General features: G+C 29.6%; 1 protein-coding gene across 1 annotated transcript; it reads right to left on the bottom strand.

Moving 5' to 3' along the window:
• Positions 1-1,262: 1,262 nt before the first annotated feature.
• LOC145267195 (protein NATD1-like) lies at positions 1,263-26,471 on the bottom strand. Its single transcript, XM_080123259.1, has 3 exons — positions 26,339-26,471; positions 5,868-5,992; positions 1,263-1,504 (listed from the first exon to the last, which is right to left on the bottom strand). Exons 1-3 carry the CDS (start codon positions 26,469-26,471, stop codon positions 1,379-1,381), a joined length of 384 nt encoding a protein of 127 aa, XP_079979385.1. The 3' UTR covers positions 1,263-1,378.
• Positions 26,472-27,611: the final 1,140 nt, after the last annotated feature.

The raw sequence follows: 27,611 nt of genomic DNA on the forward strand, positions 1-27,611 counted from the left end.
ATCGGATTTTGCATGCAGAAGTATTCGATGAAACAACAAGTAAGTCAAAGATCTTACTTGAAAACAAAAAAAGTGAAGCAGAGGGAATATAGAGAAGAAAAAGGTGATTACACATGAATGGATTGTCTGGTGGAAAATAAAAAATCCAGTGACGGTAAAATCCAAATGTAAAACTTCAAGAAAGTTAAAAGAATTTCCATTTGTACAAGTAAAATCCAAAGCTATAAGCTCTATTTCCTATTTGGTTTTATCGAGCAAAAGCTGACTGAGATAATTTTATAAATATTATTTCTCTAATATTTATAATATATTTTAATTTTACCATCTTGGATCATTTTGGTAAATTTAATTGTAATTTTTATTTTATATATATATATATATATATACATATGTATATATATATATATATATATATATATATGCGCTCTTTCCTCCTTTGTGAAGTGACATTTTTATTGTGCAGTAAATTATGTCAGTATGAAATAGGTTGTAGAAAAAAGGTGCATTTAACTACCCATGTAGAAATAATAATGTTAATATTTAGAAACCTATTATTTAATATGAGGAGGGGAAGGTGTTTTGTAACTATTCTGTACTTTCATCTAAAAATTTAATAAAAAAAGATATTCTAAAACTTGAAAATACTATTTAAAAAATAGGGCGGCTCATTAAATGCAATTTAGTATAAATCAATAAAAATTGCAAAAAAACTTTAGCATAACTAGCTTTTACACATACGAGAAACTCTTATGAACGAATTTTGTATAAAGATTTTTTTTTTAAGATCGATATTAGATCAAAATATATGAAATAATATCTCAAATGAACCAGAAGAACATGACTATTATTATTACTCTTCCAAAGGAATTCATTAAATATTTGTTGAGGAAATTTTAAATTTGTTTTTTTTTATAGTATATCTAAAGCTTTATTAGGCAATAGTAGTGATCGCAAGTAACTTGGTTTCGAGTCAGCATTTTGTTGTGTCTCGCAGTTACTTGCTTGACAATTGTGTGCATTGATCATGGACTTTTGTGGAATCTTAAATAGTCTTTATTTTCAGCATGAATCCTTATTTTTAAAAGCAATTTATTTTTCAAAGAGGCACTCCAATTTTTGAGTGATATTTTCTCTTAAACTATTTTTCCGATTGCAAATCTGCTGTTTGTACATTTATACATTGCATTTATGCATCCTCACTAAACATGCAGCATTGTGCATGTTTACACATAACAGCCACAAATTGAACAAGACAAGAAAAATTGTTTTTGTGCAAATTTTATTCAATTATAATAATATTCCATTTGAAAAATAAAACTCTTTGGTAACTTTTATCCACACACAATAATCTTCATTGAACATTTTTTTATCCAGAAAACTATTTTACGGGAGGACAATGAGTTTCAGCCAATGAGCGGTAGTTTGTATCTTGAACAAATTTGATTAAGTATGTACATGAGATTACCATCTCGGTATTTGTGTCAAGGAAATGATCAAATGCTTTCTGAAAAGAAAAGAAAGTCGAACATTAATTTGAGAAAACAATAGCTGTATCAAATCTATACTATATTGCTGATGTCGCTGTACCGGATATGCAACATAAAAAAAAACCCTAACCGATGATCAAACAGGTTTTCTCAGGTATAATTTCATGATGAAACTGATGGTGGTATTCATTTTATATTATGGGGTTCTATAATTGTGCTGAGTATCTTCAAAAAGTAAAACATTATTTTATAAAACTTTATTTTATTTATAACTTTTAGTTGTGTGTCGTCATTAAAGCAGTAATACAACAGTTCCATCTGAAAAATAAGTAATAAAGCCTATGATCTTAAAAATAATTAATTAAAATATTGTATCTTAAAAATAATAAAAACTTTGAACTTTAAAATATGTAATAAAAACATATGATCATAAAAATAATTAATTAAACACATGATCTTAAAAATAATTAATTAAAACATATGATATTAAAAAAGTAATTAAAACATATGAATTTAAAAATAATTAATTAAAACCGGTGATCTTTTAAATAAATAATTAAAACATATGAACCTAAAAATATTAATTAAATTGCTTTTGAGAATAGAGCCATAAAAATTCTTGAAAATTATAAAAATTACTTTGAATAATTTTATAGTTCATAAAAAAGTTTGTAAAATTATTTTTCATCTAAAAAAAGATTTACTGTTTATAAAAAGAAAGATGTTATTTAAAAAAAAAACTTTTATCATTTGTTAAATTATAAATTATTGTTTATTATATTTCGAATCCATATAAAATAAAATCAATATTTTTCTTTTTTTTTTTTTTTTTAAATTTTGATTTTATTTTCATAATGAAATTGAAAAAAGAAACATTTTCTAATAAATTATTTTTTACTGCGACAAAAATTCCTAAATAGATTGAGGCACTGGCTGAAAATAGCAGACGGCTCATTGACATCAAATTCGGCAGCCACTTTGGATGTAATAATTCAATTTTACTTTTCTTATAATTTTGTTTTTCATGGGGACGGGGCATCCTACCGAATGCAAAACAATCATCAGCAATTGAGTCACTCCAACCAAGAGATCTTTTTAAGATTCTAACCATTTCTTTGACTGCAATTATTTTCATTTCTCTTGCACTAACAAATGACATACTCATACAACAATGCTATAAAATATATTTATTAAATAATTTCAGGTTAAAAATGAAAAAGCACATCCTGATTTCTACCAATATCTACTATTCCTACTGGAACGGGTGGACTTAGTTTTACAAACCCATTTCTTGACCGGTATGTAACTATGTAAGCTTTATCTGGCCAGTAAAAGTTGCTTTTTTGGTAATACTTCATTACTAAAACTTCTTTATCAGGATCTATAATCGACACAACTTTACAAGGGGATTTTAAAATTTTTTTCAATTCAATCACCTTCATTGAGTTTTTCTCCGCACCTTCATATACAACAGTTGGTGATGGATTCTTACTAAAATTTGTTTTCAACATTTCAATAATTGAACCATCACAACAACTAATAACATGCATCTTGTTTGTTGTATGGCATTCACACTGGGTGGAGTGAACCTGTATAAAATGCATCTTACTGATGTTTGAGGCATCTTTAATATATTTTATTAACTATGAAATTTGTCCTTCAATAATATGAAGAACTGTTACCCCCTGCACCCTTTCATATCATCCTTTGCCACTTTGTAAAAATTGGTTCAGTTTTGTACAATCACAGAATTTTCACTTTTTATTCATGACATTTTTTTTCACTAGAAATTTGTCTGAGCCACTAATTCCATCAACAACATTTTTTCAATATGATGTAGCAAAATAATTCCAAAAAATTTGCACTGAATTTTTTAGATAATAGTTTAGTTTAATAATGTATCTATTTTTAAATTCTGATGATGATCCATCTGCGTACATTACAAACATGTCACTTTTTCAAAGTTAATGTAGTCTGTCAAAGCATTTATAAATCTTTCCTTTGTCTTGCCTATCTGTAATTATCAGGAATGGTTGGCAAACTTGGTTCTTACTATATAGAGCAGCAGTAAATAAATTTATGCAATTCCAAGACCACAAAGCACTTTAAATTTTATTTGGATATTGTATGTGATTGCAAAGTCACTCTGTAAAACATGGCAATCACTCCTCTTTTTATTCTCTGTAAATGCTATAGACTGAGTTTAATTCTTACATGTTTTTTAAAATAAGAGAATTCACTGAAAAGATCTTTGTTTAATTCACCGACACCTTTGTTTTGGATCTAGTTGCAGATGTTGATCATTCCCAAAAACTGTGTCAGCATCACTTTTCTCTGTTGTGAGTTTTTCAAACTGGCCTCTTTGTGAAGATTCATCGAAAAGTAAATGCCCAAATGTACAGAGAATTGATTAGAGAACATGTGGTTCCTGATCTTTCTGATCCTGATATCTTTATGCAAGACAGCACACCGTGCCATAAAGCAAAAATAGTTTTATAAGAGCTAAATAGATTCAAATATTTGCATTATGGATTGGCCAGCTCGGAGCCCTGAGCTTAGGCTAATTGAAAATGTTTGAAAAATTATTGGTGATAAAAATCACAGAAAAAAAAAAAAAAAAAAAAATCTTGATGATTTATGGGAATATATAAGAAAATCCTGGAATAACATCTCCCCTATAACATGTGAACAATTAGTTCTGTCTGGCAGCAAAAGATGCCATAGTGTTATTGAAAACAAGGGGCTTTTCACTAAATACTAAAGGGATTCTTTGTTTTTTCATTATAATTTCCCCCGTTACTTAACTTTTGGACACCAGTAATTTAATTAAATTTGTTTATATGTAAAAAACTAATATGTATTCGAAATCAAAAATAAAAAAATATTTTTTATTTAACTACCATTATTAAACATTGGAAAATTCACCAAAAAGATAAAGTTAGAAGCCATTTAAAAGAAAATGATCAACCGCTCCTTAACTTTTGGACGCTACTGTATACTGAAAAAAGAACAAGATATGAAGAAAAGTGGTTACATAAGCTAGGCTTACTTGTCAGTTGAATATCAGTATAGTCCCATATCAAAGAGAGTACTTTGCTCTCGATTAATAGTATTTGGAAGAGTCCATCAATGGGTAGATAATGGTCCCATAACACTTAGCTGTTCCAAAGACTTGGCAATAATAATATAAGGTAATTCCTATTAACAACCCAACCAAAAATCTCTTGACACTGCCTCTAAGACGAAAGATGAAAAGCCCTAGTGGACCCCAATCTTGACATTGAAACTGTCACAGCACATGTCATTCACACATGCTATGTTCATCTGCATATATTACACAAGACAGATAAGCCACACCTCTAGACCCATGTTTTGCATTGTCCACCATAGCACTCCCTGAGGACTCCAGGTTCACGATTGCTGCATAGTTTCCTGCTGCACATGCACGTATCTCTTGTAGTTGACATATGAAGAATGTGCCATATATAAATCCAAAGTTCATCTGTTGTCTGATGATGTCTGTTAAATATTTGATAACTTTCATTTGTTTTCAAAAGCTTTAAACATGTATAACTACCATGTGACTCCGTGTCCTCTTTTTAACAATATATCTTATTAAAAACCCTTTTTAAAAACACAGACTTATTCAAAGGGTAATTTATTTAGTTAAAATATTAGTAAGTAATTAAAAATAGTGTTTCAATTTATTTTAATAAAAATCTGTTTTATTTCTTAAAGTGTCAAGTTTATTTAGATTTTATTGATTCCAATAAAAATATTTTATGCATGAATATACATTGGTAAAAATAAATGGGATTGCTTAAAAGAATAGCAACAAGCACTTATGTACGAAGTATAATGGTATATTTTTATTACCCTGCTATGGTGAATGAGTGAGGTGAGAAAAGAGTATAGAGAGAGCATGAGGGTTGATGGAACTTGATCTCTCTAATTTGCTAGCCAGCAGATTTTGTGTAATCTCAATTTGGGTGAGTGTATATAACCCTTTTGGACACCCAAGCATCTACAATAACATCCATTCTGAGATTTTATCTACACCATCAAGGTAGTCACATTCCCTATGGGATGTGGCTTTCATCCATTTTAGCATTTATTTAGTGATGGGTGTATTTATTTATTATTTAGTGATGGGTGTATTTCCATCTAAAGGTAACCATTATAGATGCCCTTCATCATTGCATCAAATTTTGGGCTAGCTGTGTTAATCAACCGTGTTTTGTTTCTTCAGGTAGCACAAACTCAATATTCAACAAGGAATACTGCAGCTCCATGTATGGGTGATCTATCACTGATGACAACCAAACATTGCAAATAATGATGATGATAACTCCTAAAAATCTAGAAAAAAAGGTAACTAACCTTGGCTAGGATTTTCGCAATACCTTTTCTTCGGTAATGTTCTGGAACTCCTGTATGAACGAGGTCTACAGTGTTCTTCTTCAGCCAGGTGTATTCCAAAACGGCTTGGCTGCTCGGTGGATGTTCTGAAAAATAGATTTATTCTCATAAGAAAATTTATAACAAATAAAAAAAAAAAAATGCACTGCTATGTATAAGAGTTAAAGAATCACATGAAAAAATATCTCAATAATGCATTTAATCTACTCATTGTTGCCATGATCTTAACTATGACGAAATATTTGATTAAAATAATATGGACCCCAAACATTATTATATTATAGAGGAACAACAATATCAAAAGGAATAATGACAAGTTTATCCATCAATAATTAATTTTTATTGTTGACAACGTGTTAAGAAAAATGAAAAACTGGCAAGAAATAAGAGTTCTGAGTGTCCAAAGAATGTTCTGGTGAAAAAAGAGTTATTTTGTTTGTAAAATTAAGTTCATATGTTTATATGTTTGTGAGTTTGCACCTATGAACATGGTACAATTATTCTGTGTGTGTTTAGGCAGCAGGATTCAATCTGAATTTTATATATATGTCGAGGATTGTATTTGAAGTCGGGTACTTTCGGGGGTGGTAGAATGATCCACCACTTTTCCAAGCAGCAACTTTGATATAAGTTTTTCATTTTAGATATGGAATGAAAGTCAGTTTCAGAAGCTTATCAAAACAGGGGATTTCCTCAAGGAGAGAGCCATTCATTTTGACTGGGAGAAAACAAGGATTTAAACATTAATGGTGAAAAGAGAGAGGCTATATTTTACATGTGTAAAAATTAATAAGACTTACTGCAGCATATGCTCTGGATAGGAAGAAAGAGAATTCATAAGATCTTGATCATCAATGCTTGTTGAGATGCTGTCAAAAATAGATGTTATCTTTGTAGATGTCAACAAATTATATCAGAATATGACTTGAAAGATTATTAATAAAGACCAGGAAGCAAGTTAGATCCAAAAGAGACCCTTGACGTACACTAAGACATGGTTGTCTTCAAATGGCAATAAATGTCATAAATCATCTTGTCAGAAGTCATCAAATTTTGTTCATTTATCATTTTCAGTCTTCATCATTCAACTGACAATCCATCCAATTAACTATTATTCTTAAATAATTGTTAGCCTTTTATTTAGGACTACTCTCCCACAAATTTCCAAAGTTGGCAAATGCTAGACTCCATCAAGTCTGTCAAATCAAATGGATGTAGTGCCAGCGACCTTGGAATTTTTAGTCACATAGTAAATAGCCTGTATCTGATCCAGTCAAGAAAACAATTCTGCTCTTTTCATTTTTTATCTCTTTTTAAGAATTCTTCTCTCTCTGTTAGAAAGCATTGTGGCATTGATTTTGGTCATGTGAAAAATAATCGTTTCCTCTAAATGGGTTTTGATCATAGTCTGGAAGAGTGTCTGTATTCTCATTACTTGGTTGAATAAATCAGCTAAGAAATTATGAAATATTTATTTTATTACATTTTTATTCCTTTCCATGTTAAAAACATTTTTCATATATATATATATATATATATATATATATATATATATATATATATATAAATGAAAAAGTTGACAGACTAAATTGTAAGATGTTAATCTGTTGAATAGCAGGGGTTTCATATTGAAGACTTATAACGGGACTCATGTAATACAGACATAACGATAGTGATGATGAGGAAGAGAAGACATTTATATATATTACAGTTCTTTTGACACAGAGAGGAGGAGATACTTCATTTATGATGATGAAGGTGGGGATACATAAGACTTGGAAGGAAATGTTCATTATAAGATGATAAACACATTACCTTTTTCATGATGAACGATGACACAAGACAACAGTTACAAAACACAATGATGATTTCTTTATTCATCTGATCGACCGGAAGGAATTAAAATTTGGATCTACATAGTCTAAATGTTTTTCCTTTGCTTCCGAGGGATTAACTGACCAACTCTCTGGCTCTCTTGCTGACCGACTTCTCTTACTGATTTCTCTGACTAAAATCCGAACCCATGATATGAAGAAATGTTCTTTGTCTATGACGTCAGAAGTGTGTTTTTCAAACGTGACCAATTTCACGTGGCTTTACATGTTTGTCCAATCACACTTTTGACAACAAAAGAATCCTCAATTCTAATCTCACCTATTTTTAAACAATATAATTTAATTTGCATTGCTCATTCTTTTAACTGACAATTTTAATATTCCGATTTCTAAAAGAATGGACAATCAACTCTTTTTTCTGATACAAACAATATTTAACTATTCTACTAGAATTTAACAATAGACTAAATTTCTAACATTCCATTTCTTAACTTTGCCTACAGGGTTCGATTCTAGGCTTATCCTAATCTCATTTTCATTTATCTAATATTCTTCTTATTTACATGGAAAGGGGGCAACCTTTTCCATGTAACACATCTTACCATTTATTTCCTTCGGCATGTTAAAATGTTCAATTCTTGACAGCACCTGTTTCGTAGATTTTAATGAAATCAAAGATGGCATAAATATCATAAAACGCAATTGCAACTATTCTTCCAATCTTTTCAGATTTATCATACCCAAATTATTTTATTTTATTCTAATTCTTATAATGAGTCAGAGCGGAAAATATTTCAAAACTGACATAATAATTATATTATTGTTTCTGCACTTGAACATTTTAACATGCTGAAAAAAATAAACTGTAAAATGAACAACATCTTGGAATTTGGAATATAGCTGTTTTGCCATTTTTTTTATATGCTCTGTAGTTATATTTAACATACATCGAGCTTCATAAATAAATGGATTCGTATATATAAAGGGTGAAATATAATAAATAAGCATATATATATATATAGCCTTCTTATTATACTCTTCCACATTTATATATAGATATAGACACCTCTTAAGTAGATATAGAATTTTCTCCCTTTTTTCATCTCTCTCTCTAAGATCACCTTTAAAATGTCATATTATACACATATAAAAGCATGTAGAACTACTGATCCTTTTGTATTTTAGTCAGTTTTAGTCTGTCAGTTGACATCATGTAAGTTCCACTAATAAGAAATTAGATGCTATTTCAGCACAAAAGCACTGTATTTTGTAAAACTATTTTTATAGACAAAATTGTATATATGTAGGTACTCCACATACATAACATTTATATGTGGGTACTTCACATACATAACATTTATATGTAGGTACTCCACATACATAACATTTTTTTCAATTTATTTTCAATTTTTGTTGGTTTCTTATTTTGATATGTTTTTATATTCCCTCAAAATAAACTGAATGAGAGTTTAAGTCGTTTAAAATCTATTCATTTCTTGGATGAATTCTTTTGGGTTGCATGCGACTTCAGTCTGTAACACTTCATACATGGTGACTTATAGGAAACAAAACGACAGATTTCAGTCGATACGGGGTTGACCTTAACCTTCACACACACACACACACACACACACACACACACACACACACACACACACACACACACACACACACACACACACAGAGCCTCTGTAAACAAATATAAAATAATTGACTTATTCAGACTTTTGCGATTGTTTCGCAAATTTTTATGACCAAGATTGCGTTTTTTATATATTTACAAAAATTTTATAATAAAACTATTTAAACCAAACTTTGGATTGATATTTTTATTTAAAAAAAAATATTAAAAACGAGTTATATTATTTACTTGTAACCAAGATTGATTATTTATGCAGAGTGTATTTGTATTTTTTTTTTTTTTTTATGGAAATCATGAAGCCACTTGATGTAAGGAGCTAACAAGAACAAAAGCTGATTATTGCAATGACAGAAAAAAAAAGTGAGCAGGAAGAGAGTTCCACAACCTTGCAGTGGAAAGAAGTTAATAGAACAGGAAGCTGTATTACAATGAAGTGTTAAGACAACGAATTAGTGGAGACCTCGAGACCAACAAAGCAGGAAATAGATCAGACAATTCTGAGGAACACATAAAAGAATCTTGAAACGTTGAGAATTCGCAAATTAGAAAATTCACCTTGAATGTCGTCTCATTCAAGTTTCTATATTTCAAAAATGATTCTGAGTTTAAGCGGGCTCCCAGATTTGGTAAAGACATTTATAGGTTCTTTACTTCAACTGTGGCAGGTTAAAAGGTTTGTAATTTGGCGGTTTCTTTCAGCAGAAAGCTGAAAAGTTCAATTAAGTTCTTGGCAGATAAATATACCATGTTTAAGTAAATTTCCCTAATATAGGAACAGACTTCTAGACTGAGGAAGAAAGGAAGTTTGAATCTTAAAGAATCACAATTTAATTATCTCAGCAAGCTGAACCTAGAATAGGGTTCAGATATGTTTTCCAAACTGTAATATCAATATGGATCCCATAATAGCAAAGTTTCTTGTTAATTCCTTTTGCATATGTACCACATTGGAATAAGTTCAATAAATCCGATTTGGATTTATATATTTTATTTCACCAAACAAGTTTAACAAAACAAAATAAGGCATAAGGTCAATGAAAAAATTGGGGTGGAGGTCTATGTTCACTGTATCTTTGATTTGTCTATGCTAATCATAACTACAGTTCTCAGCCACCAAGCAAACCAAGGGTTGTCCTACTTAATATTTACAAATCAAATCGATTATATATATATATATTAGGCACCACCAAAAATGGCCGCAAAATCAAGTTGTTGTTGTTTTTTAAAACTAAATTACATTTATTAAAATCCATTATTTCTGAGTAACTTTTTTTTTCCAGAAAGATAAAACCCTGAATTTTATCATATAGAAAACAGAATAATGTAAAACTTTTTCTACTATTTTTAATTCAATTTTAAATGTTAAATTTTCCCAAAAAGTTAACAATTGTTATTTTTTGTCTTGCACAAAAAACGTACTTAAATATTTAAAAAAAAAGGGTTTTTGAAATAATTTATTTATTCATTTATTGTCTAACTAAGATTTAGGATGATTTTCTAAGAGAATATGCAAAAATATTATAATATAAGTACCTGAATTTCAAATAATTCCACTTATTCATATATGTAACCAGATATTTCGCGTCGCCGAAGAGTTCAGATCGACTCTGTTTACGTTTTCTTTCGATGAGACGAAAACTATGGAAGACTAAACAGGCCAAAAAAACTTATTTTTCAGTGACGAAAATTTCAATGTATTATTAAGCTGAGGCTGGCCAGTACCAGATGGGTGACCATTTGTATGAGTTTGGTTTTTAATGTGTATGTGTGTGGGGGCCAGGCTCCCCAAAATGGGGGGAGGGGGCAATTTAAAGCAGAATAAAAAAAAATTATTTCAGCGCTTTTGGTCCACCGTAGTCGAAAGGCGGCAAACGTTTTCAAACGAGATCGAAAAAAATGATGCTATTTTTAACACAAAGGGCACAATATTTATCGAATTTTTTTTTTTTGTATCGATTATTCAAAGCATGCTCTGTTTAATAATGGTCATGCATTATTCGGCTCGCTAAAAAAAAATTGTTAATTTATTTATCAAAAATTTTAAAATGGCTTTTTTCGTATAAATATAAAAATTTTTTTTTTTTTGTTTTGCTTAACTTAAATTAATTATTTTACTTAACATATTCACCGAATTTCACACTTCAAAACTCAAAAGCGGGATAATTAAACACAATCGAAGTTCTGATATTCAGACGTCAAAATAAGGTATGCAAACAATTTTTTTTTTTTTTTTTTTTAATCTATAATTCTGTCCCTTACAACAACACAATATGTTTTGTTCAGTTTCAAATGATTATTTTAAGCATATTTGTTCCCACTTCAAAACAAGGGGGGGTTTTGTAAGCAAAAAAAAATATATATATAAATATCGTTTATGAAAAATAAGTACACTGTTATAAAGTTCATTCTTCTCCTAATAATCGCTGAAAATTTCGTATTGATCGGATAATTACCTGATTTTTGGTAGATTTTTAAAAAGACGGTCCGTCAAAAAGTACTGACCTGCCCCCCCAGTTTTGGCAGTGCCTATATATATATATATATAATTTAAAGGAGATTAGAATAATAGTCTAAAGAGCTAAGTGTATTTTAATGTAATAGTGAAATTACTAGTTTAATTAAAATACAGGAAATGCTCGTTGTAATTTAGATATATAATAAGCTCGATAGTTAAATGTCCTAGAGCTAATTCAATATTAAGTAATGTGATTTATAATTTAAAAGTTTTAAAATTTTTTAAATTTAACAATCAAAATTTAATTAAATTAAAAATCAGTTTCATAAGAAGGAACAACAACAAAGTCAATTATCTGTACGATCGTTTCGGAAATCCGTGCTTTTTATTTGTGGTATACATGAAGTCACGTAGAATAATTATACATAGTTTTTTTGGTAAGCACGGTCTCCTCATCAGCAAATTTAGGAGGATTTCTATTGAATTGAAAAGACACCAAAAATAAACCTAGCATTAAAAGTAAGGCAGATGAATCTGAAAAATTGAAGTAAAAGGTTTGGATATAAAATTTATAAGAAAATTAATAAGAAAATTTGTATAGGTTAGAGATAGAAATGAGTAGAAAAAATATATATATTTTTGAATTTACATAATAAATTTGATTTAAAAATATATAGATATATAATTACCTTTTGGTTTTTCTTTTTTTGAAATCAGGAACTGTATTTAAAGTAGTCATTTAGATGTTTGCTATAGCTTTTTATTTTATTGAATGATGAATTTTAAAAGGGCGACGCTCGTGCAGTAAATTGTTTCCGTTAGCGTATTTTGATTTAGAGACGCTACAGTTAATATCTATAGAGAGAGAGTTTTTTTTTTTTTTTTTTTTTTTTTTTTTTTTTTTTTTGCAAGTTTTTAAGGGGAGATAATTGTCATGGCTTTATTTATTATTTGATTTACGAGTCTAAGGGCGGTAATTGGTTTAACTTAATTTATTAAAAAAAAAAAAAAAAAAAAAAAAAAAATCTATTTTTACTAATGAGTAATTTTTAATAATTTAAGGTGGTTTATATTTATTAAATTTAAACCAACGTTTATGATTACACGATAGAAGCTCGTGTCTTGAATTTACTAGTTTGGTTGTGCTTTTTATATCTTCATATTTTAAAATTTTTAGGGTTTCTTTTGTACATAATGTACAAAATTTATCTCCTGGTTTATATGATTTGCAAGTCTCAATTATTTGCCATTTTAAGTTGAAAGAAATATTGCTATTTTTTAGTTGCCAAATATAGTTGGATAGAGTAGTTTGGTTTGATAGAGAGTTATTTTTAAAAGAATGTTTGTGCGTTGAAATTCTATGTTTTATTGGGCCAGATGTGGAACCAATATATATTACCTCTTGATTATTATGATTATTTTCCGTTAGGTCTATTGTTGGATAATAATGTGGTGGGTTGGTTAATAATTGATCGGTAGATTGATTTAAGTTGGTGTTATTATTTAATCTGGTAGTTGAGTTATGGCTGTTGATAGGTTCTTGTATATTTGGAGTTTTTGATACTGTGCAGCTATAGATAACATTTTTAATTTTACATGAGCCTTGTAGGGGACATTTATTTTTTCTTCTACAGTTACAGTCCGATGTATTTTGTATAGTTGCATTTTGTAGTTTATTAATTTTATTATTATTAGAGCTAATTATTTTCTGATGAAGGTTAGGCATAGTAGAGTAAGAGACTTTAATTGTGTTCTTATTGAAAATCTTATTATATCTATGGGGGGCTTTAAAGTTCTTATCTAATATTTTAAAAAATTCTCTAGCTATGTTTGTTTCTAGGTTTTTGGAATACGGGGGGTTGAACCATAGGATCTCCTTGTGTCTATTCTTACGTTTGCGGGTTTTAGTTTGTTGTTTATTTATATTATTATCTAATATTTGTAGTTTGGTTTTATCTTTTTTTGTCTCCTGGTTATTTTTCTTAACTCGTATACGGGAAGACATTGCCATATTATATGTTATTACGCTCTTAATAATCTTAATATATATATATATATACTAGCAGTATTGTCCGGCCTTGCTCAGGGGGTGCCTTTATGTATATTTTAATCTGTATCTTTGGTAATTCCAATATTTTTTTTGTGTAATCCTAAAATTATTTGAGTAAATTTGGGTTATATTAACACCTTACAGATCAATGTAGCTCCCGCACAGTGGATGCAACATGCCAGCAACAATCCAATTTCTCTGATTTGTCCGCTTAGCAACTATTCTTCCAGCTTAAAACCAACTACTTCGGCAACGTTTTAGGAGCCATGATTTCTTGAACAGGATGCGAAAGAAACCACAGGATCAACATTGACTATCTATTTGTTGTATTATTATTCATCGGACTACCGTTCTAATCTTGAGTGTGATTTTCACGTTTCGGTCAATATAACCTCCGACCTTCTTCAGGTGTATCTTGTCGAACTCGAGAATGTGGATGGAATTTCAAGCAGTACCTTTATTTACTTCACGGGGGTAACATGCTCTTGTTCCCTCAGCAATGATTGGATAAAGGTCCTAAGTAATTCGCAAATGTATATTTCGGTCGCCCACACTGAGGATTGAACCTTCAACCTTCAGGAGAATATCACTTATACAATTGATTATTCCCAGTACTCTAACCACTGCAACACGGGTCCTGGCGGACACACTCATGTTCGACAGAAACATTCCCAAGTTTGATAAGATACACCTGAAGAAGGTCAGAAGTTTATCTCGATCAAAACGTTGTGAAATAACACCCAAGATGAGAACAGTGATCCGATGAATAATAATTGTCTATTCATTGTACAAATTTATGTGGTTGTCGCTGTATAGTTCTACAATTTATTATAAGAATATTATTATTTACCATAAGAATTTATGTAGTTGTTGCTGTATAATTCTACATCTTATCATAAGAATTTATGTAGTTGTCACTGTGTAGTTCTACAATTTACTATAAGAATATTATTATTTATCATAAGATTTTATGTGGCTTTCACTGTATAGTTCTACAATTTATTATAAGAATATTATTATTTATCATAAGGATTTATGTGGTTTTCACTGTATAGTTCTACAATTTATTATAAGAATATTATTATTTATCATAAGAATTTATGTGGTTTTCACTGTATAGTTCTACAATTTATTATAAGAATATTATTATTTATCATAAGAATTTATGTGGTTTTACCTGTATAGTTCTAACATTTATGATAAGAATATTATTACTCATCATAAGCATTAATATGGTTGTTGCTGTATAGTTCTACAATTTACTATAAGAATATTATTATTTATCATAAGAATGTATGTGGTTTTTCACTGTATAGTTCTACAATTTATTATAAGAATATTATTATTTATCATAAGAATGTATGTGGTTTTCACTGTATAGTTCTAACATTTATGATAAGAATATTATTACTTATCATAAGCATTAATATGGTTGTTGCTGTATAGTTCTACAATTTATTATAAGAATATATATTATTATTTATCATAAGAATTTATGTGGTTTTCACTGTATAGTTCTACATCTTATTATAAGAATATTATTATTTATCATGATAATTTATGTGGTTTTCCATGTATAGTTCTAAAATTTATTATGAGAATATTATTATTTATCACAAGAATTTATGTAGTTTTTGCTGTATAGTTCTACAATTTATTATAAGAATAATATTATTTATCATAAGAATTTATGTGGTTGTTGCTGTATAATTCTACAATTTATTATAAGGATATTGTTATTAATCATAAGAATTTATGTGGTTGTCACTGTATAGTTCTACAATTTATTATAAGAATATTATTATTCATCACAAGAATTTATGTGGTTTTCACTGTATAGTTCTACATCTTTTTATAAGAATATAATTATTTATCATAAGAATTTATGTGGTTGTCGCTGTATAGTTCTACAATTTATTATAAGAATAATATTATTATTTATCATAAGAGTTTATGTAGTTTTTGCTGTATAGTTCAACAATTTATTATAAGAATAATATTATTATTTATCATAAGAATTTATGTAGTTGTTGCTGTATAGTTCTACAATTTATTATAAGAATATTATTATCTATCATAATAATCTTTGTGGTTGTTGCTATATAATTCTACAATTTATTATAAGAATATTATTATTTATCATAAGAATTTATGTGCTTGTGACTGTATAGTTCTACAATTTATCATAAGAATATTATAATAGCTGTATAGTTCTACAATTTATTATAAGAATAATATAATAGCTGTTACAAATTCTTACGAAAAACAACGAAGCTCCGATGAGATATAGACAGCTGGTCCAGCATTACAGTAAGCTAACACATATGTACGGTCTCCCCAAGATACACAAAGACGGTATTCCACTCAGACCCATAGTGAGCTGCCGAGGCTCAGCATGCCACCCACTGAGCAGGTACTTTGTGGATATAATAAACCCATTAGCAGGCAAGTCAGCAACACATGTAAAGAATTCTGCCCACTTCATGGAACTGATTAAGGGAGCATCCATCAGTACAAACCAAATGGTAAGCCTAGATGTGGTTAGCCTGTTCACTAAAGTCCCAACTAGTGAGGCACTAGCAGTAATTCAAGACAAACTAGCTGCGGACCTCTCCATAGAAGAGCGCACATGTGTACCATTGCCAAACTTAATGGAAATGCTGACATTCTGCATAGAAACAACTTACTTCAGAATGGGTACTGACGTATATCGACAAGAAGAGGGACTAGCTATGGGCTCGCCATTATCACCAGTGATGGCGAACATATACATCGAATACTTCGAAGACATGGCCTTAGGTTCAGCTCCCTTAAAGCCCACCATGTGGCTAAGATACGTTGATGACACCTTCATACTCTGGCCCCATCAGGAAGACATCCAGGCTCTCCTAGACCATGTGAACTCAATAAGACCATCGATACAGTTCACAATGGAGAAAGAAAAAGATAACCAACTGGCCCTCCTTGATATACTCATATCACGCACAGAGCATGGGTTTAAGACATCCGTATATCGCAAGCCTACCTTCACCGGACAATACCTAAACTTCAACTCCCATCACCCATACAGTATCAAACATGGAATCGCACGCTGCTTACAACATCGAGCAGAGACAATAAGTAGCGACACCATTACATACCACCAAGAAATGGTCAGGTTGAAGAATACCCTCCGTCGTAACAACTACCCCGATAGCATACTGTCCACCAGACGTGTTAATAGTATAAGAGAGGAGAATGAAACCCAAAAACCTCCAACGGTCTGCCTACCATACATACAAAAGATTCAGAGAATATGTGCCCCCTACAACATCAGGACGGTATTCAAAAGTGAGTCAACACTCAGACGACACCTGGTACGAGTGAAGCCCCGCATGGATGAGAACATGACCAAAAACTGCATATACTCCATCCCATGCAGTTGCAGAAAGGTTTACAAGGGTGAAACATGCCGCCCCCTTAAAGTAAGGGTGGAAGAACACCGAAAAGCGGTAACTAAAGGGGAGACGGAAAAATCGGGTATAGCCAACCATGTCTGGATGGAGAGGGGGGACCATCGCCCCCTATGGGATGAAGTAAAAATAATAAACAGAGAGACCCACTGGAAAGTGAGAAAACTTAAAGAAACAGCTCACATGCTCGGACATAACAACCTACTGAGCAAACCAAGCATAGAGCTGAATACAATTTGGACACCTCTGATAGAGAGAGAAAACCTTGAATAACAACATAGTTGGTTTTTGTTAAGGTTAAACCTAAGAATTGTCCTAGTGACATATGGCCGAGTGGTCCTAGACGTTGTATCAAAGTTTACAGTTACCCAAAGGTGCTGAGTTCAATCCTGAATGAAGACAGTAAAAAAGTAACATTGAAAAAAGAGAATCAGCAACTATGTCCCAAAGCCTAGCTGGAGTCCTAACACGGTACCCCCGTAATAATAATAAAGGGTTGGGTTCGAGACTCCTAACAAACGGTTCACCTGACGAAGGCCGGAGGGCAAAACGGCCGAAATGTTGTGACAATAACAACCAAGATGAGGAAGTCAGTCCGACAATCTCAATCAAAGAATATTATTATTTATCATAAGAATTTATTTTGTTTTCAATGTATAGTTCTACAATTTATTATAAAAATATATATTATTATTTATCATAAGAATTTATGTGGTTGTTGCTGTATAGTTCTACAATTTATTATAAGAATATTATTATTTATCATGAGAATTTATGTGGTTGTCGCTGTATAGTTCTACAATTTATTATAAGAATATTATTATTTATCATAAGAATTTATGTGGTTGTTGCTGTATAATTCTACAATTTATTATAAGAATATTATTATTTATCATAAGAATTTATGTGGTTGTTGCTGTATAATTCTACAATTTATATAAGAATATTATTATTTATCATAAGAATTTATGTGGTTGTCGCTGTATAGTTCTACAATTTATTATAAGAATATTATTATTTATCATAAGAATTTATGTGGTTGTTGCTGTATAATTCTACAATTTATTATAAGAATATTATTATTTATCATAAGAATTTATGTGGTTGTTGCTGTATAGTTCTACAATTTATTATAAGAATATTATTATTTATCATAAGAATTTATGTGGTTGTTGCTGTATAATTCTACAATTTATTATAAGAATATTATTATTTATCATAAGAATTTATGTGGTTGTTGCTGTATAATTCTACAATTTATATAAGAATATTATTATTTATCATAAGAATTTATGTGGTTGTCGCTGTATAGTTCTACAATTTATTATAAGAATATTATTATTTATCATAAGAATTTATGTGGTTGTTGCTGTATAATTCTACAATTTATTATAAGAATATTATTATTTATCATAAGAATTTATGTGGTTGTTGCTGTATAGTTCTACAATTTATTATAAGAATATTATTATTTATCATAAGAATTTATGTGGTTGTTGCTGTATAGTTCTACAATTTATTATAAGAATATTATTATTTATCATAAGAATTTATGTGGTTGTTGCTGCATAGTTCTACAATTTATTATAAGAATATTATTATTTATCATAAGAATTTATGTGGTTGTTGCTGTATAGTTCTACAATTTATTATAAGAATATTATTATTTATCATGAGAATTTATGTGGTTGTCGCTGTATAGTTCTACAATTTATTATAAGAATATTATTATTTATCATAAGAATTTATGTGGTTGTCGCTGTATAGTTCTACAATTTATTATAAGAATATTATTATTTATCATAAGAATTTATGTGGTTGTTGCTGTATAGTTCTACAATTTATTATAAGAATATTATTATTTATCATAAGAATTTATGTGGTTTTCACTGTATAGTTCTACAGTTTATTATAAGAATATTATTATTTATCATAAGAATTGATGTGGTTTTCACTGTATAGTTCTACAATTTATTATAAGAATATTATAATTCATGATAAGAATTTATGTGGTTGTTACTGTATAATTCTACAATTTATTATGAGAATATTAATTATTATTTATCATAAGAATATATGTGGTTGTTGTCTGTATAGTTCAATAATTTATTATGAGAATATTATTATTTATCATAAGAATCTATGTGGTTGTTGCTGTATAATTCTACAATTTATTATAAGGATATTATTATTTATCATAAGAATATATGAGGTTGTTGCTGTATAGTTCTATAATTTATTATAAGAATATTATTATTTATCATAAGAATGTATGTGGTTTTTCACTGTATAGTTCTACAATTTATTATGAGAATATTATTATTTATCATAAGAATTTATGTGGTTGTCACTGTATAGTTCTACAATTTATTATAAGAATATTATTATTTATCATAAGAATTTATGTGGTTTTTCACTGTATAGTTCTACAATTTATTATGAGAATATTATTATTTATCATAAGAATTTATGTGGTTGTCACTGTATAGTTCTACAATTTATTATAAGAATATTATTATTTATCATAAGAATTTATGTGGTTTTTCACTGTATAGTTCTACAATTTATTATGAGAATATTATTATTTATCATAAGAATTTATGTGGTTTTTCACTGTATAGTTCTACAATTTATTATGAGAATATTATTATTTATCATAAGAATTTATGTGGTTGTCACTGTATAGTTCTACAATTTATTATAAGAATATTATTATTTATCATAAGAATTTATGTGGTTTTTCACTGTATAGTTCTACAATTTATTATAAGAATATTATTATTTATCATAAGAATGTATGTGGTTTTTCACTGTATAGTTCTACAATTTATTATAAGAATATTATTATTTATCATAAGAATTAATGTGGTTTTCACTGTATAGTTCTACAATTTATTATAAGAATATATATTATTATTTATCATCAGAATTTATGTGGTTTTCACTGTATAGTGCTACAACTTATGAAGTTATTATTATTTATCATAAGAATTTATGTTGTTGTCGCTGTATAGTTCTACAATTTATTATAAGAATATTATTATTTATCATAAGAATTTATGTGGTTGTTGCTGTATAGTTCTACAATTTATTATAAGAATATTATTATTTATCATGAGAATTTATGTGGTTTTTACTGTATAGTTCTACAATTTATTATAAGAATATTATTTATCATGAGAATTTATGTTTTTTATCAAGTATTTATGCGATTGTTGCTGTATGGTTCTACAATTTATTATGAGAATATATATTATTATTTATCATAAGAATTTATGTGGTTGTCGCTGTATAGTTCTTCAATTTATTATAAGAATATATATTATTATTTAACATAAGAATTTATGTCGTTTTCACTGTATAGTTCTACAGTTTATTATAAAAATATATACTATTATTTATCATAAGAATTTATGCGGTTTTCACTGTATACTTCTACAATTTATTATAAGAATATATATTATTATTTATCATAAGAATTTATGTAGTTGTGGCTGTATACTTCTACAATTTATTATAAGAATATAATTATTTATCATAAGAATTTATGTGGTTTTCACTGTATTGCCCTACAATTTATTATAAGAATATTATTTTTTATCAAGTATTTATGCGATTGTTGCTGTATGGTTCTACAATTTATTATGAGAATATATATTATTATTTATCATAAGAATTTATGTGGTTATCGCTGTATAATTCTACAATGTATTATGAGAATATTATTATTTATCATAAGAATATATGTGGTGTTCACTGTATAGTTCTACAATTTATTATAAGAATATTATTATTTATCATAAGGATTTATGTGGTTTTCACTGTATAGTTCTACAATTTATTATAAGAATATTATTATTTATCATAAGAATCTATGTGGTGTTCACTGTATAGTTCTACAATTTATTATAAGAATATTATTATTTATCATAAGAATCTATGTGGTGTTCACTGTATAGTTCTACAATTTATTATAAGAATATTATTATTTATCATAAGAATCTATGTGGTGTTCACTGTATAGTTCTACAATTTATTATAAGAATATTATTATTTATCATAAGAATCTATGTGGTGTTCACTGTATAGTTCTACAATTTATTATAAGAATATTATTATTTATCATAAGAATATATGTGGTTTTTCACTGTATAGTTCTACAATTTATTATAAGAATATTATTATTTATCATAAGAATCTATGTGGTGTTCACTGTATAGTTCTACAATTTATTATAAGAATATTATTATTTATCATAAGAATTTATGTGGTTTTCACTGTATACTTCCACAATTTATTAAAAGAATATTATTCATCATAAGAATGTATGTGGTTTTCACCGTATAGTTCTACAATTTATTATAAGAATATTATTATTTATCATAAGAATTTATGTGGTTGTTGCTGTATAGTTCTACAATTTATTATAAGAATATGTTATTATTTATCAGAATTTATGTGGTTTTTACTGTATAGTTCTACAATTTATTATAAGAATATATGTTATTATTTATCAGAATTTATGTGGTTTTCACTGTATTGCCCTACAATTTATTATAAGAATATTATTTTTTATCAAGTATTTATGCGATTGTTTCTGTATGGTTCTACAATTTATTATGAGAATATATATTATTATTTATCATAAGAATTTATGTGGTTATCGCTGTATAGTTCTACAATTTATTATTAGAATATTATTATTTATCATAAGAATTTATGTGGTTGTCACTGTATAGTTCTACAATATATTATGAGAATATTATTATTTATCATAAGAATATATGTGGTTGTTGCTGTATAGTTCTATAATTTATTTTAAGAATATTATTATTTATCATAAGAATGTATGTGGTTTTTCACTGTATAGTTCTACAATTTATTATAAGAATATTATTATTTATCATAAGAATCTATGTGGTTTTTCAGTGTATAGTTCTACAATTTATTATAAGAATATTATTATTTATCATAAGAATTTATGTGGTTGTCATTGTATAGTTCTACAATTTATTATAAGAATATTATTATTTATCATAAGAATCTATGTGGTTGTCGCTGTATAGTTCTACAATTTATTATAAGAATATTATTATTTATCATAAGAATGTATGTGGTTTTTCAGTGTATAGTTCTACAATTTATTATAAGAATATTATTATTTATCATAAGAATTTATGTGGTTTTTGCTGTATAGTCCTACAATTTATTATAAGAATATTATTACTTATCATAAGAATTTATGTGGTTTTCACTGTATAGTTCTACAATTTATTATAAGAATATTATTATTTATCATAAGAATTTATTTTGTTTTCAATATATAGTTCTACAATTTATTATAAAAATATTATTATTTAACATTAGAATTTATGCCGTTTTCACTGTATATTTCCACAATTTATTATTATTATTATTTATCATGAGAATTTATGTGGTTGTTGCTGTATAGTTCTACAATTTATTATAAGAATATTATTATTTATCATAAGAATTTATGTGGTTTTCACTGTATATTTCTACAATTTATTATTATTATTTATCATAAAAATTTATGTGGTTGTTGCTGTATAGATTTACAATTTATTATAAGAATATTATTATTTATCATAAGAATGTATGTGGTTTTCACTATATTGCCCTACAATTTATTATAAGAATATTATTATTTATCATAAGAATTTATGTGGTTTTCACTGTATAGTTCTTCAATTTATTATAAGAATATATATTATTATTTATAAGAATTTATGTGGTTGTCACTGTATTTCCCTACAATTTATTATAAGAATATTATTTTTTATTATAAGTATTTATGCGATTGTTGCTGTATGGTTCTAGACTTAGCCTGGTAGCCTATCGAGCTTCTCCAATGGAAAGCCTTCACGTAGAAGCCCAAGAACTACCCCTGCACTTAAGATGGAAAAAACTAGCATTACACTACGCAACAAAACTACAAACCAACCCCGAAAACCCAACATACAAACTACCTTCAACTTACAATGTACAAACTCTTATTCAAGAAAATCAAAAAGTATACCCTCCTTTGGACACAGAATTAAAGAAATAATACATCAAATCAATGAAAACCCCGACAATATCATTACTCAGAAAACAAACGACAGACCCCCATGGACATTACACAAACCAGAAACCGACATAACACTTACTACTTTCAAGAAAAACATTACAAATAATATAACAAACAGAAGCAACTTTGGAGAACTAAGAGAAAAATATGCAGACTACATAGAAATATACCGGTGTATATAATAATGGGTCTAAAACTATAAACGGAACAACTGCAGCATGCACAGATGGACAAAATCAATATCAAATACGACTGCCCAACGAGGCTTCAATATATACAGCCGAACTGCGGGCCATCAAAATAGCTCTCAAACACATCAAAGACATCAACGAACAAAAAGCCATAATATATACAGACTCGCTATTCTGTATCATAGTCCTTGAAGTAAAATCTAAACACCCTTTCATCACAGAAATTATACAAGAATACAATGAAATAACCGAAAAAAAACAATAAAAAAATTATAATAGCCTGGATACCAAGTCATGTCGGCATTCCAGGAAATGAAAAGGCAGACAAACTGGCTAAAGAAGCCACAAACCACCAAATGGAAAAAATTAAAATACCACACACAGACCTAAAAAGAAAAATTAACGAATATATAGAAAACAAGTGGCAAGAGGAATGGAACAAATGCACTGCAAACAAATTGCACGAACATCAACCAATAATTAAAAACAAAAGATTTTTAAAGGAAGAGAAGAATGTACTAAACCGAATAAGAATCGGACATACAAAATTAACTCATTCCTACCTAATCAAAGTGGAGGAAACACCAAATTGCACACTCTGCAACCAACAACTAATAATTAAACATCTGACAGAATGTAGAAAACACAAACACACTCGGAAGAAATATTTTAAAACAACAAACATTAGAAAAGTGTTCCAAGAAGTGGAACCCCAACAAATCATAAACTATTTAAAAGAAACAAACGTATTCAAACTCCTATAAAGTAAACAAGTAAAATTCAGTTTAGAAAAACAAATCTCTTACAACTAAAACAATTTTTCGGAAAACCTAAAACATCTTGCTTCAAAAGATAAACATTTTCAAGAAACTTAAAAATTTTACAAGAAACTGAAAACCTATCAACAAAACTTTTTTGGCATTAAATGACTCTTAGAGGTTGAAATGCCATTAAACAAATACACTCACACACAAGATCTCCAGCTATGGTATAGCTGGAAATGTCTTCTCAATTATTAAATCATTTCTCTCTGATAGGTTCATAAGAGTAGTAGTTGATGGGCAAAAATCAGAAGCTCACAGTATAAATGCTGGAGTCCCTCAGGGGTCCATCCTGGGCCCAACTCTTTTCCTGATCTACATTAATGATCTTCCAAATCACATCCTTACATCATTTGTAGACATTTTTGCTGATGAGATTACCATCTATGGTAGCACATCTAAGACAGTAAACAACCAAGTTCTCTCCGATTTTCTCTCCTCTGATCTTGATCACGTTGTACAATGGGGAAAGGAGTGGCTGGTTACTTTTAATGCATCTAAAACCAAGCTTCTATCTTTACATCATCAACGTTCTGATCCCCATCTGGCATCAATTGAAATGAATGGCTCTCGTCTTGGGGAGGCCTCAAGTTTTGACAGGCTTCTGGGCTTGACCTTTACTCCTGATCTTAAATGGAACACATACATCAAATCTGTTGCCAAGGCCGCTGGAAAAATAGTCGGATCCTTCTATCGATCCAGTAGATATCTCACTGCTGATGCAATTCTCTATCTATATAAGAGCCAGATACGTCCAAGGATGGAATACTGTTGCCACATATGGGCAGGAGCTGCAAGAAAAGACTTGTCCTGCCTTGATAGGGTTCAAAATAGACTTCGTAGCCTGGTGGAAGATGTCCTTTTCTCTTCGCTGCAACCTCTATCTCACAGAAGAGATGTTGCGAGTTTGTCTCTGCTTTATCGTTATTTTCATAGAAAGTGTTCGACTGAGCTTCAATCTATGGTCCCCCCTCGCCAAACTTTCACAAGAAACACTAGAATAGCTGAAAACATTATCAATAATTTTCCCCCACTCTTTATCTGTGCCTAAACCTAAACATAGATTCCATGATCTAAGCTTCTTTCTTAGAACTGCACGCCTGTGGAATTGTCTTCCATTTTCCTGCTTTCCAGCTGTCTATAATATGGTTGTCTTCAAGTCCAACGTGAACAAGTTTCTGATGAGCCGTTCCACTTAAGTTAACAAATTTACCGAACTTCCATTACTATTGATTACTATATTGTCCTTTTGACTACTCTATACTCTTTAACCCTTATCCTTGAGTGGCCTATCGGCCTTGATAAGTGGTGACGCCTATTTAAAAAAAAAAAAAAAATTTTTTTTTACCTCAGTCAGAAAAAGATTTCTCTCTCCTGCTTTTCATTAAAGATATATATATAATCGTAGCGACCATACAAACAGTTACAAATGTTACTTTTATGCTAGGACACTTTTTTTAAGAACATTTATTATTTTCTTGCTTGTGTGTTGTATCGACACACACTTTAAAATTCGTCAACAATAATACATGATGCATTATTTCCTTTTATTGTTAAATACAAGTCACATATTGAACTTTTAAAATTGTTTTGCTTTAATGCTGTTTCTGACAACCTTTTATTTTTATTTTTTTGTTAGGGGTTGGGAAACATTTACCTATGCTCACATCACGCCTCTGATACTAGGTATTGGTGAATGTCGATCATATCCCCTACACCCTGGAAAAGTCACTTCTGATTAATTGTAAAAATTCACGCAACAAGCACCTCCACTGCAACTGCCACCGCCATCGTCTACGTCACCACCATCACCATCTCAATCTCTACTACAACTGCTACCACCACCTCCACTACAACTGCCATACCACCACCACCATCACCAGTTCAATCTCAACTGCAACTGCCACCACCACCACCACAACCAGCACCACCACCGCCACGCTCATCACCTTCATCTTCACTGCAAATTCTACCACTATTGCCATTGGCTACCACCGCTGCCACCTCCATCACCACTGCCAACATCATTATTGTAACCAATACCACCACCACTACTTCCACTACCACCACTACATCCGAAGTCACCACCACTCTAACTATGACCAACACCACTACCACTATTGCCACACAATCACTGCCTCTTATCTCCACTAAGACACCTCTACCACCATTACTTCTTCCACAACACCACCTTCCATTATCACCACCGCCACCATCATCATTGCCGCCACCGTTGCCAGCACCACTACCTTCACATCAATTAGTTGTTGGTGTTCTGTAAGGGTTAACTAGGCCAATTTCTGTTAAGCAGTGTCCATTTTTCCTGGATTTTGGATGTTATGTAATTAATTTATAATAAAATACTGTATTTCTGTATAGATTTGAAAAACTGCAGTCATCTTCTGGAAATGACGTCACGGTGGTGGTGGTGGTGGTGGTGGTGATGGTGAAACAAAGCACGATTAAGTGGTCTGAAGGCTTCCAGAGTTTACCAAACCTTCTTTTGTAGACAGGGATGGGGGGAGTAGTATCTGTTTTGTGATCAGAAGGTAATATCCCAGGCATTTTCTCCTCTGTTTTTGTTTAGGCGGGTTGGAGGGAATCATGTTCATTTTGTAATCGCAATGCAAATCTCCTAACCGTTATTTTCTTTTTCTTTGTTTAGTAATTATTAGTGGTGGGACGATTAATCGGAATCGGAATCGTTAATCGTAAGAATCGTGTATTTTGGGAGGTATCGGAATCGGAATCGCATCGTTAAAAAATACCTTAATTTTCCGATTCCTTCATTACGATTCTTTTAGTCTGATGTTGAAAAAAAGAAAAAAAATTCCTGATATTTCTAACCGCAAGAGAGAAATGTAGCATGTTATAAAAAGAAACCAAAGAAATTCATTATTAACAGGGCAATGCTTAGTGCCCCTCCCTTACAAGGTTCATTCATTCAGATCTATTGTAATTTGTAATCAAAACTACAAAAGAGTTAACTTGAAAAGAAGTATGCAGGGCTCTACATTGCGAGTAAAAAAAAAAACCGCTTATCTTTTTGGCGATTGTTTTTTTTTTACTGACAAATCTTCTAATACTGAATGAAAATGCTTTTTCAACTTATATTTTCTTAAAATAAAACGAGCAAAGTCAAATTATTTAAACAGTAAACGGTTTAAT

Source organism: Euprymna scolopes, chromosome 42, assembly GCF_053919585.1.
Source record: "Euprymna scolopes isolate OS-2025 chromosome 42, ASM5391958v1, whole genome shotgun sequence".
Classification (NCBI taxonomy): Eukaryota; Metazoa; Mollusca; class Cephalopoda; order Sepiida; family Sepiolidae; genus Euprymna; species Euprymna scolopes.

What these genes read in the sequence shown, in the direction of transcription:
- LOC145267195 (XM_080123259.1), bottom strand. Translation starts at nt 26,471, where the DNA reads ATGATGTTGGCAGTGGTGATGGAGGTGGCAGCGGTGGTAGCCAATGGC. An exon ending in TGGTGGTGGTGGCAGTTGCA is followed by an intron (nt 5,993 to 26,338) that starts GTTGAGATTGAA and finishes TCTATTTTTCAG; the next exon opens with AACATCCACCGAGCAGCCAA. An exon ending in TTGCGAAAATCCTAGCCAAG is followed by an intron (nt 1,505 to 5,867) that starts GTTAGTTACCTT and finishes TTTTCTTTTCAG; the next exon opens with AAAGCATTTGATCATTTCCT.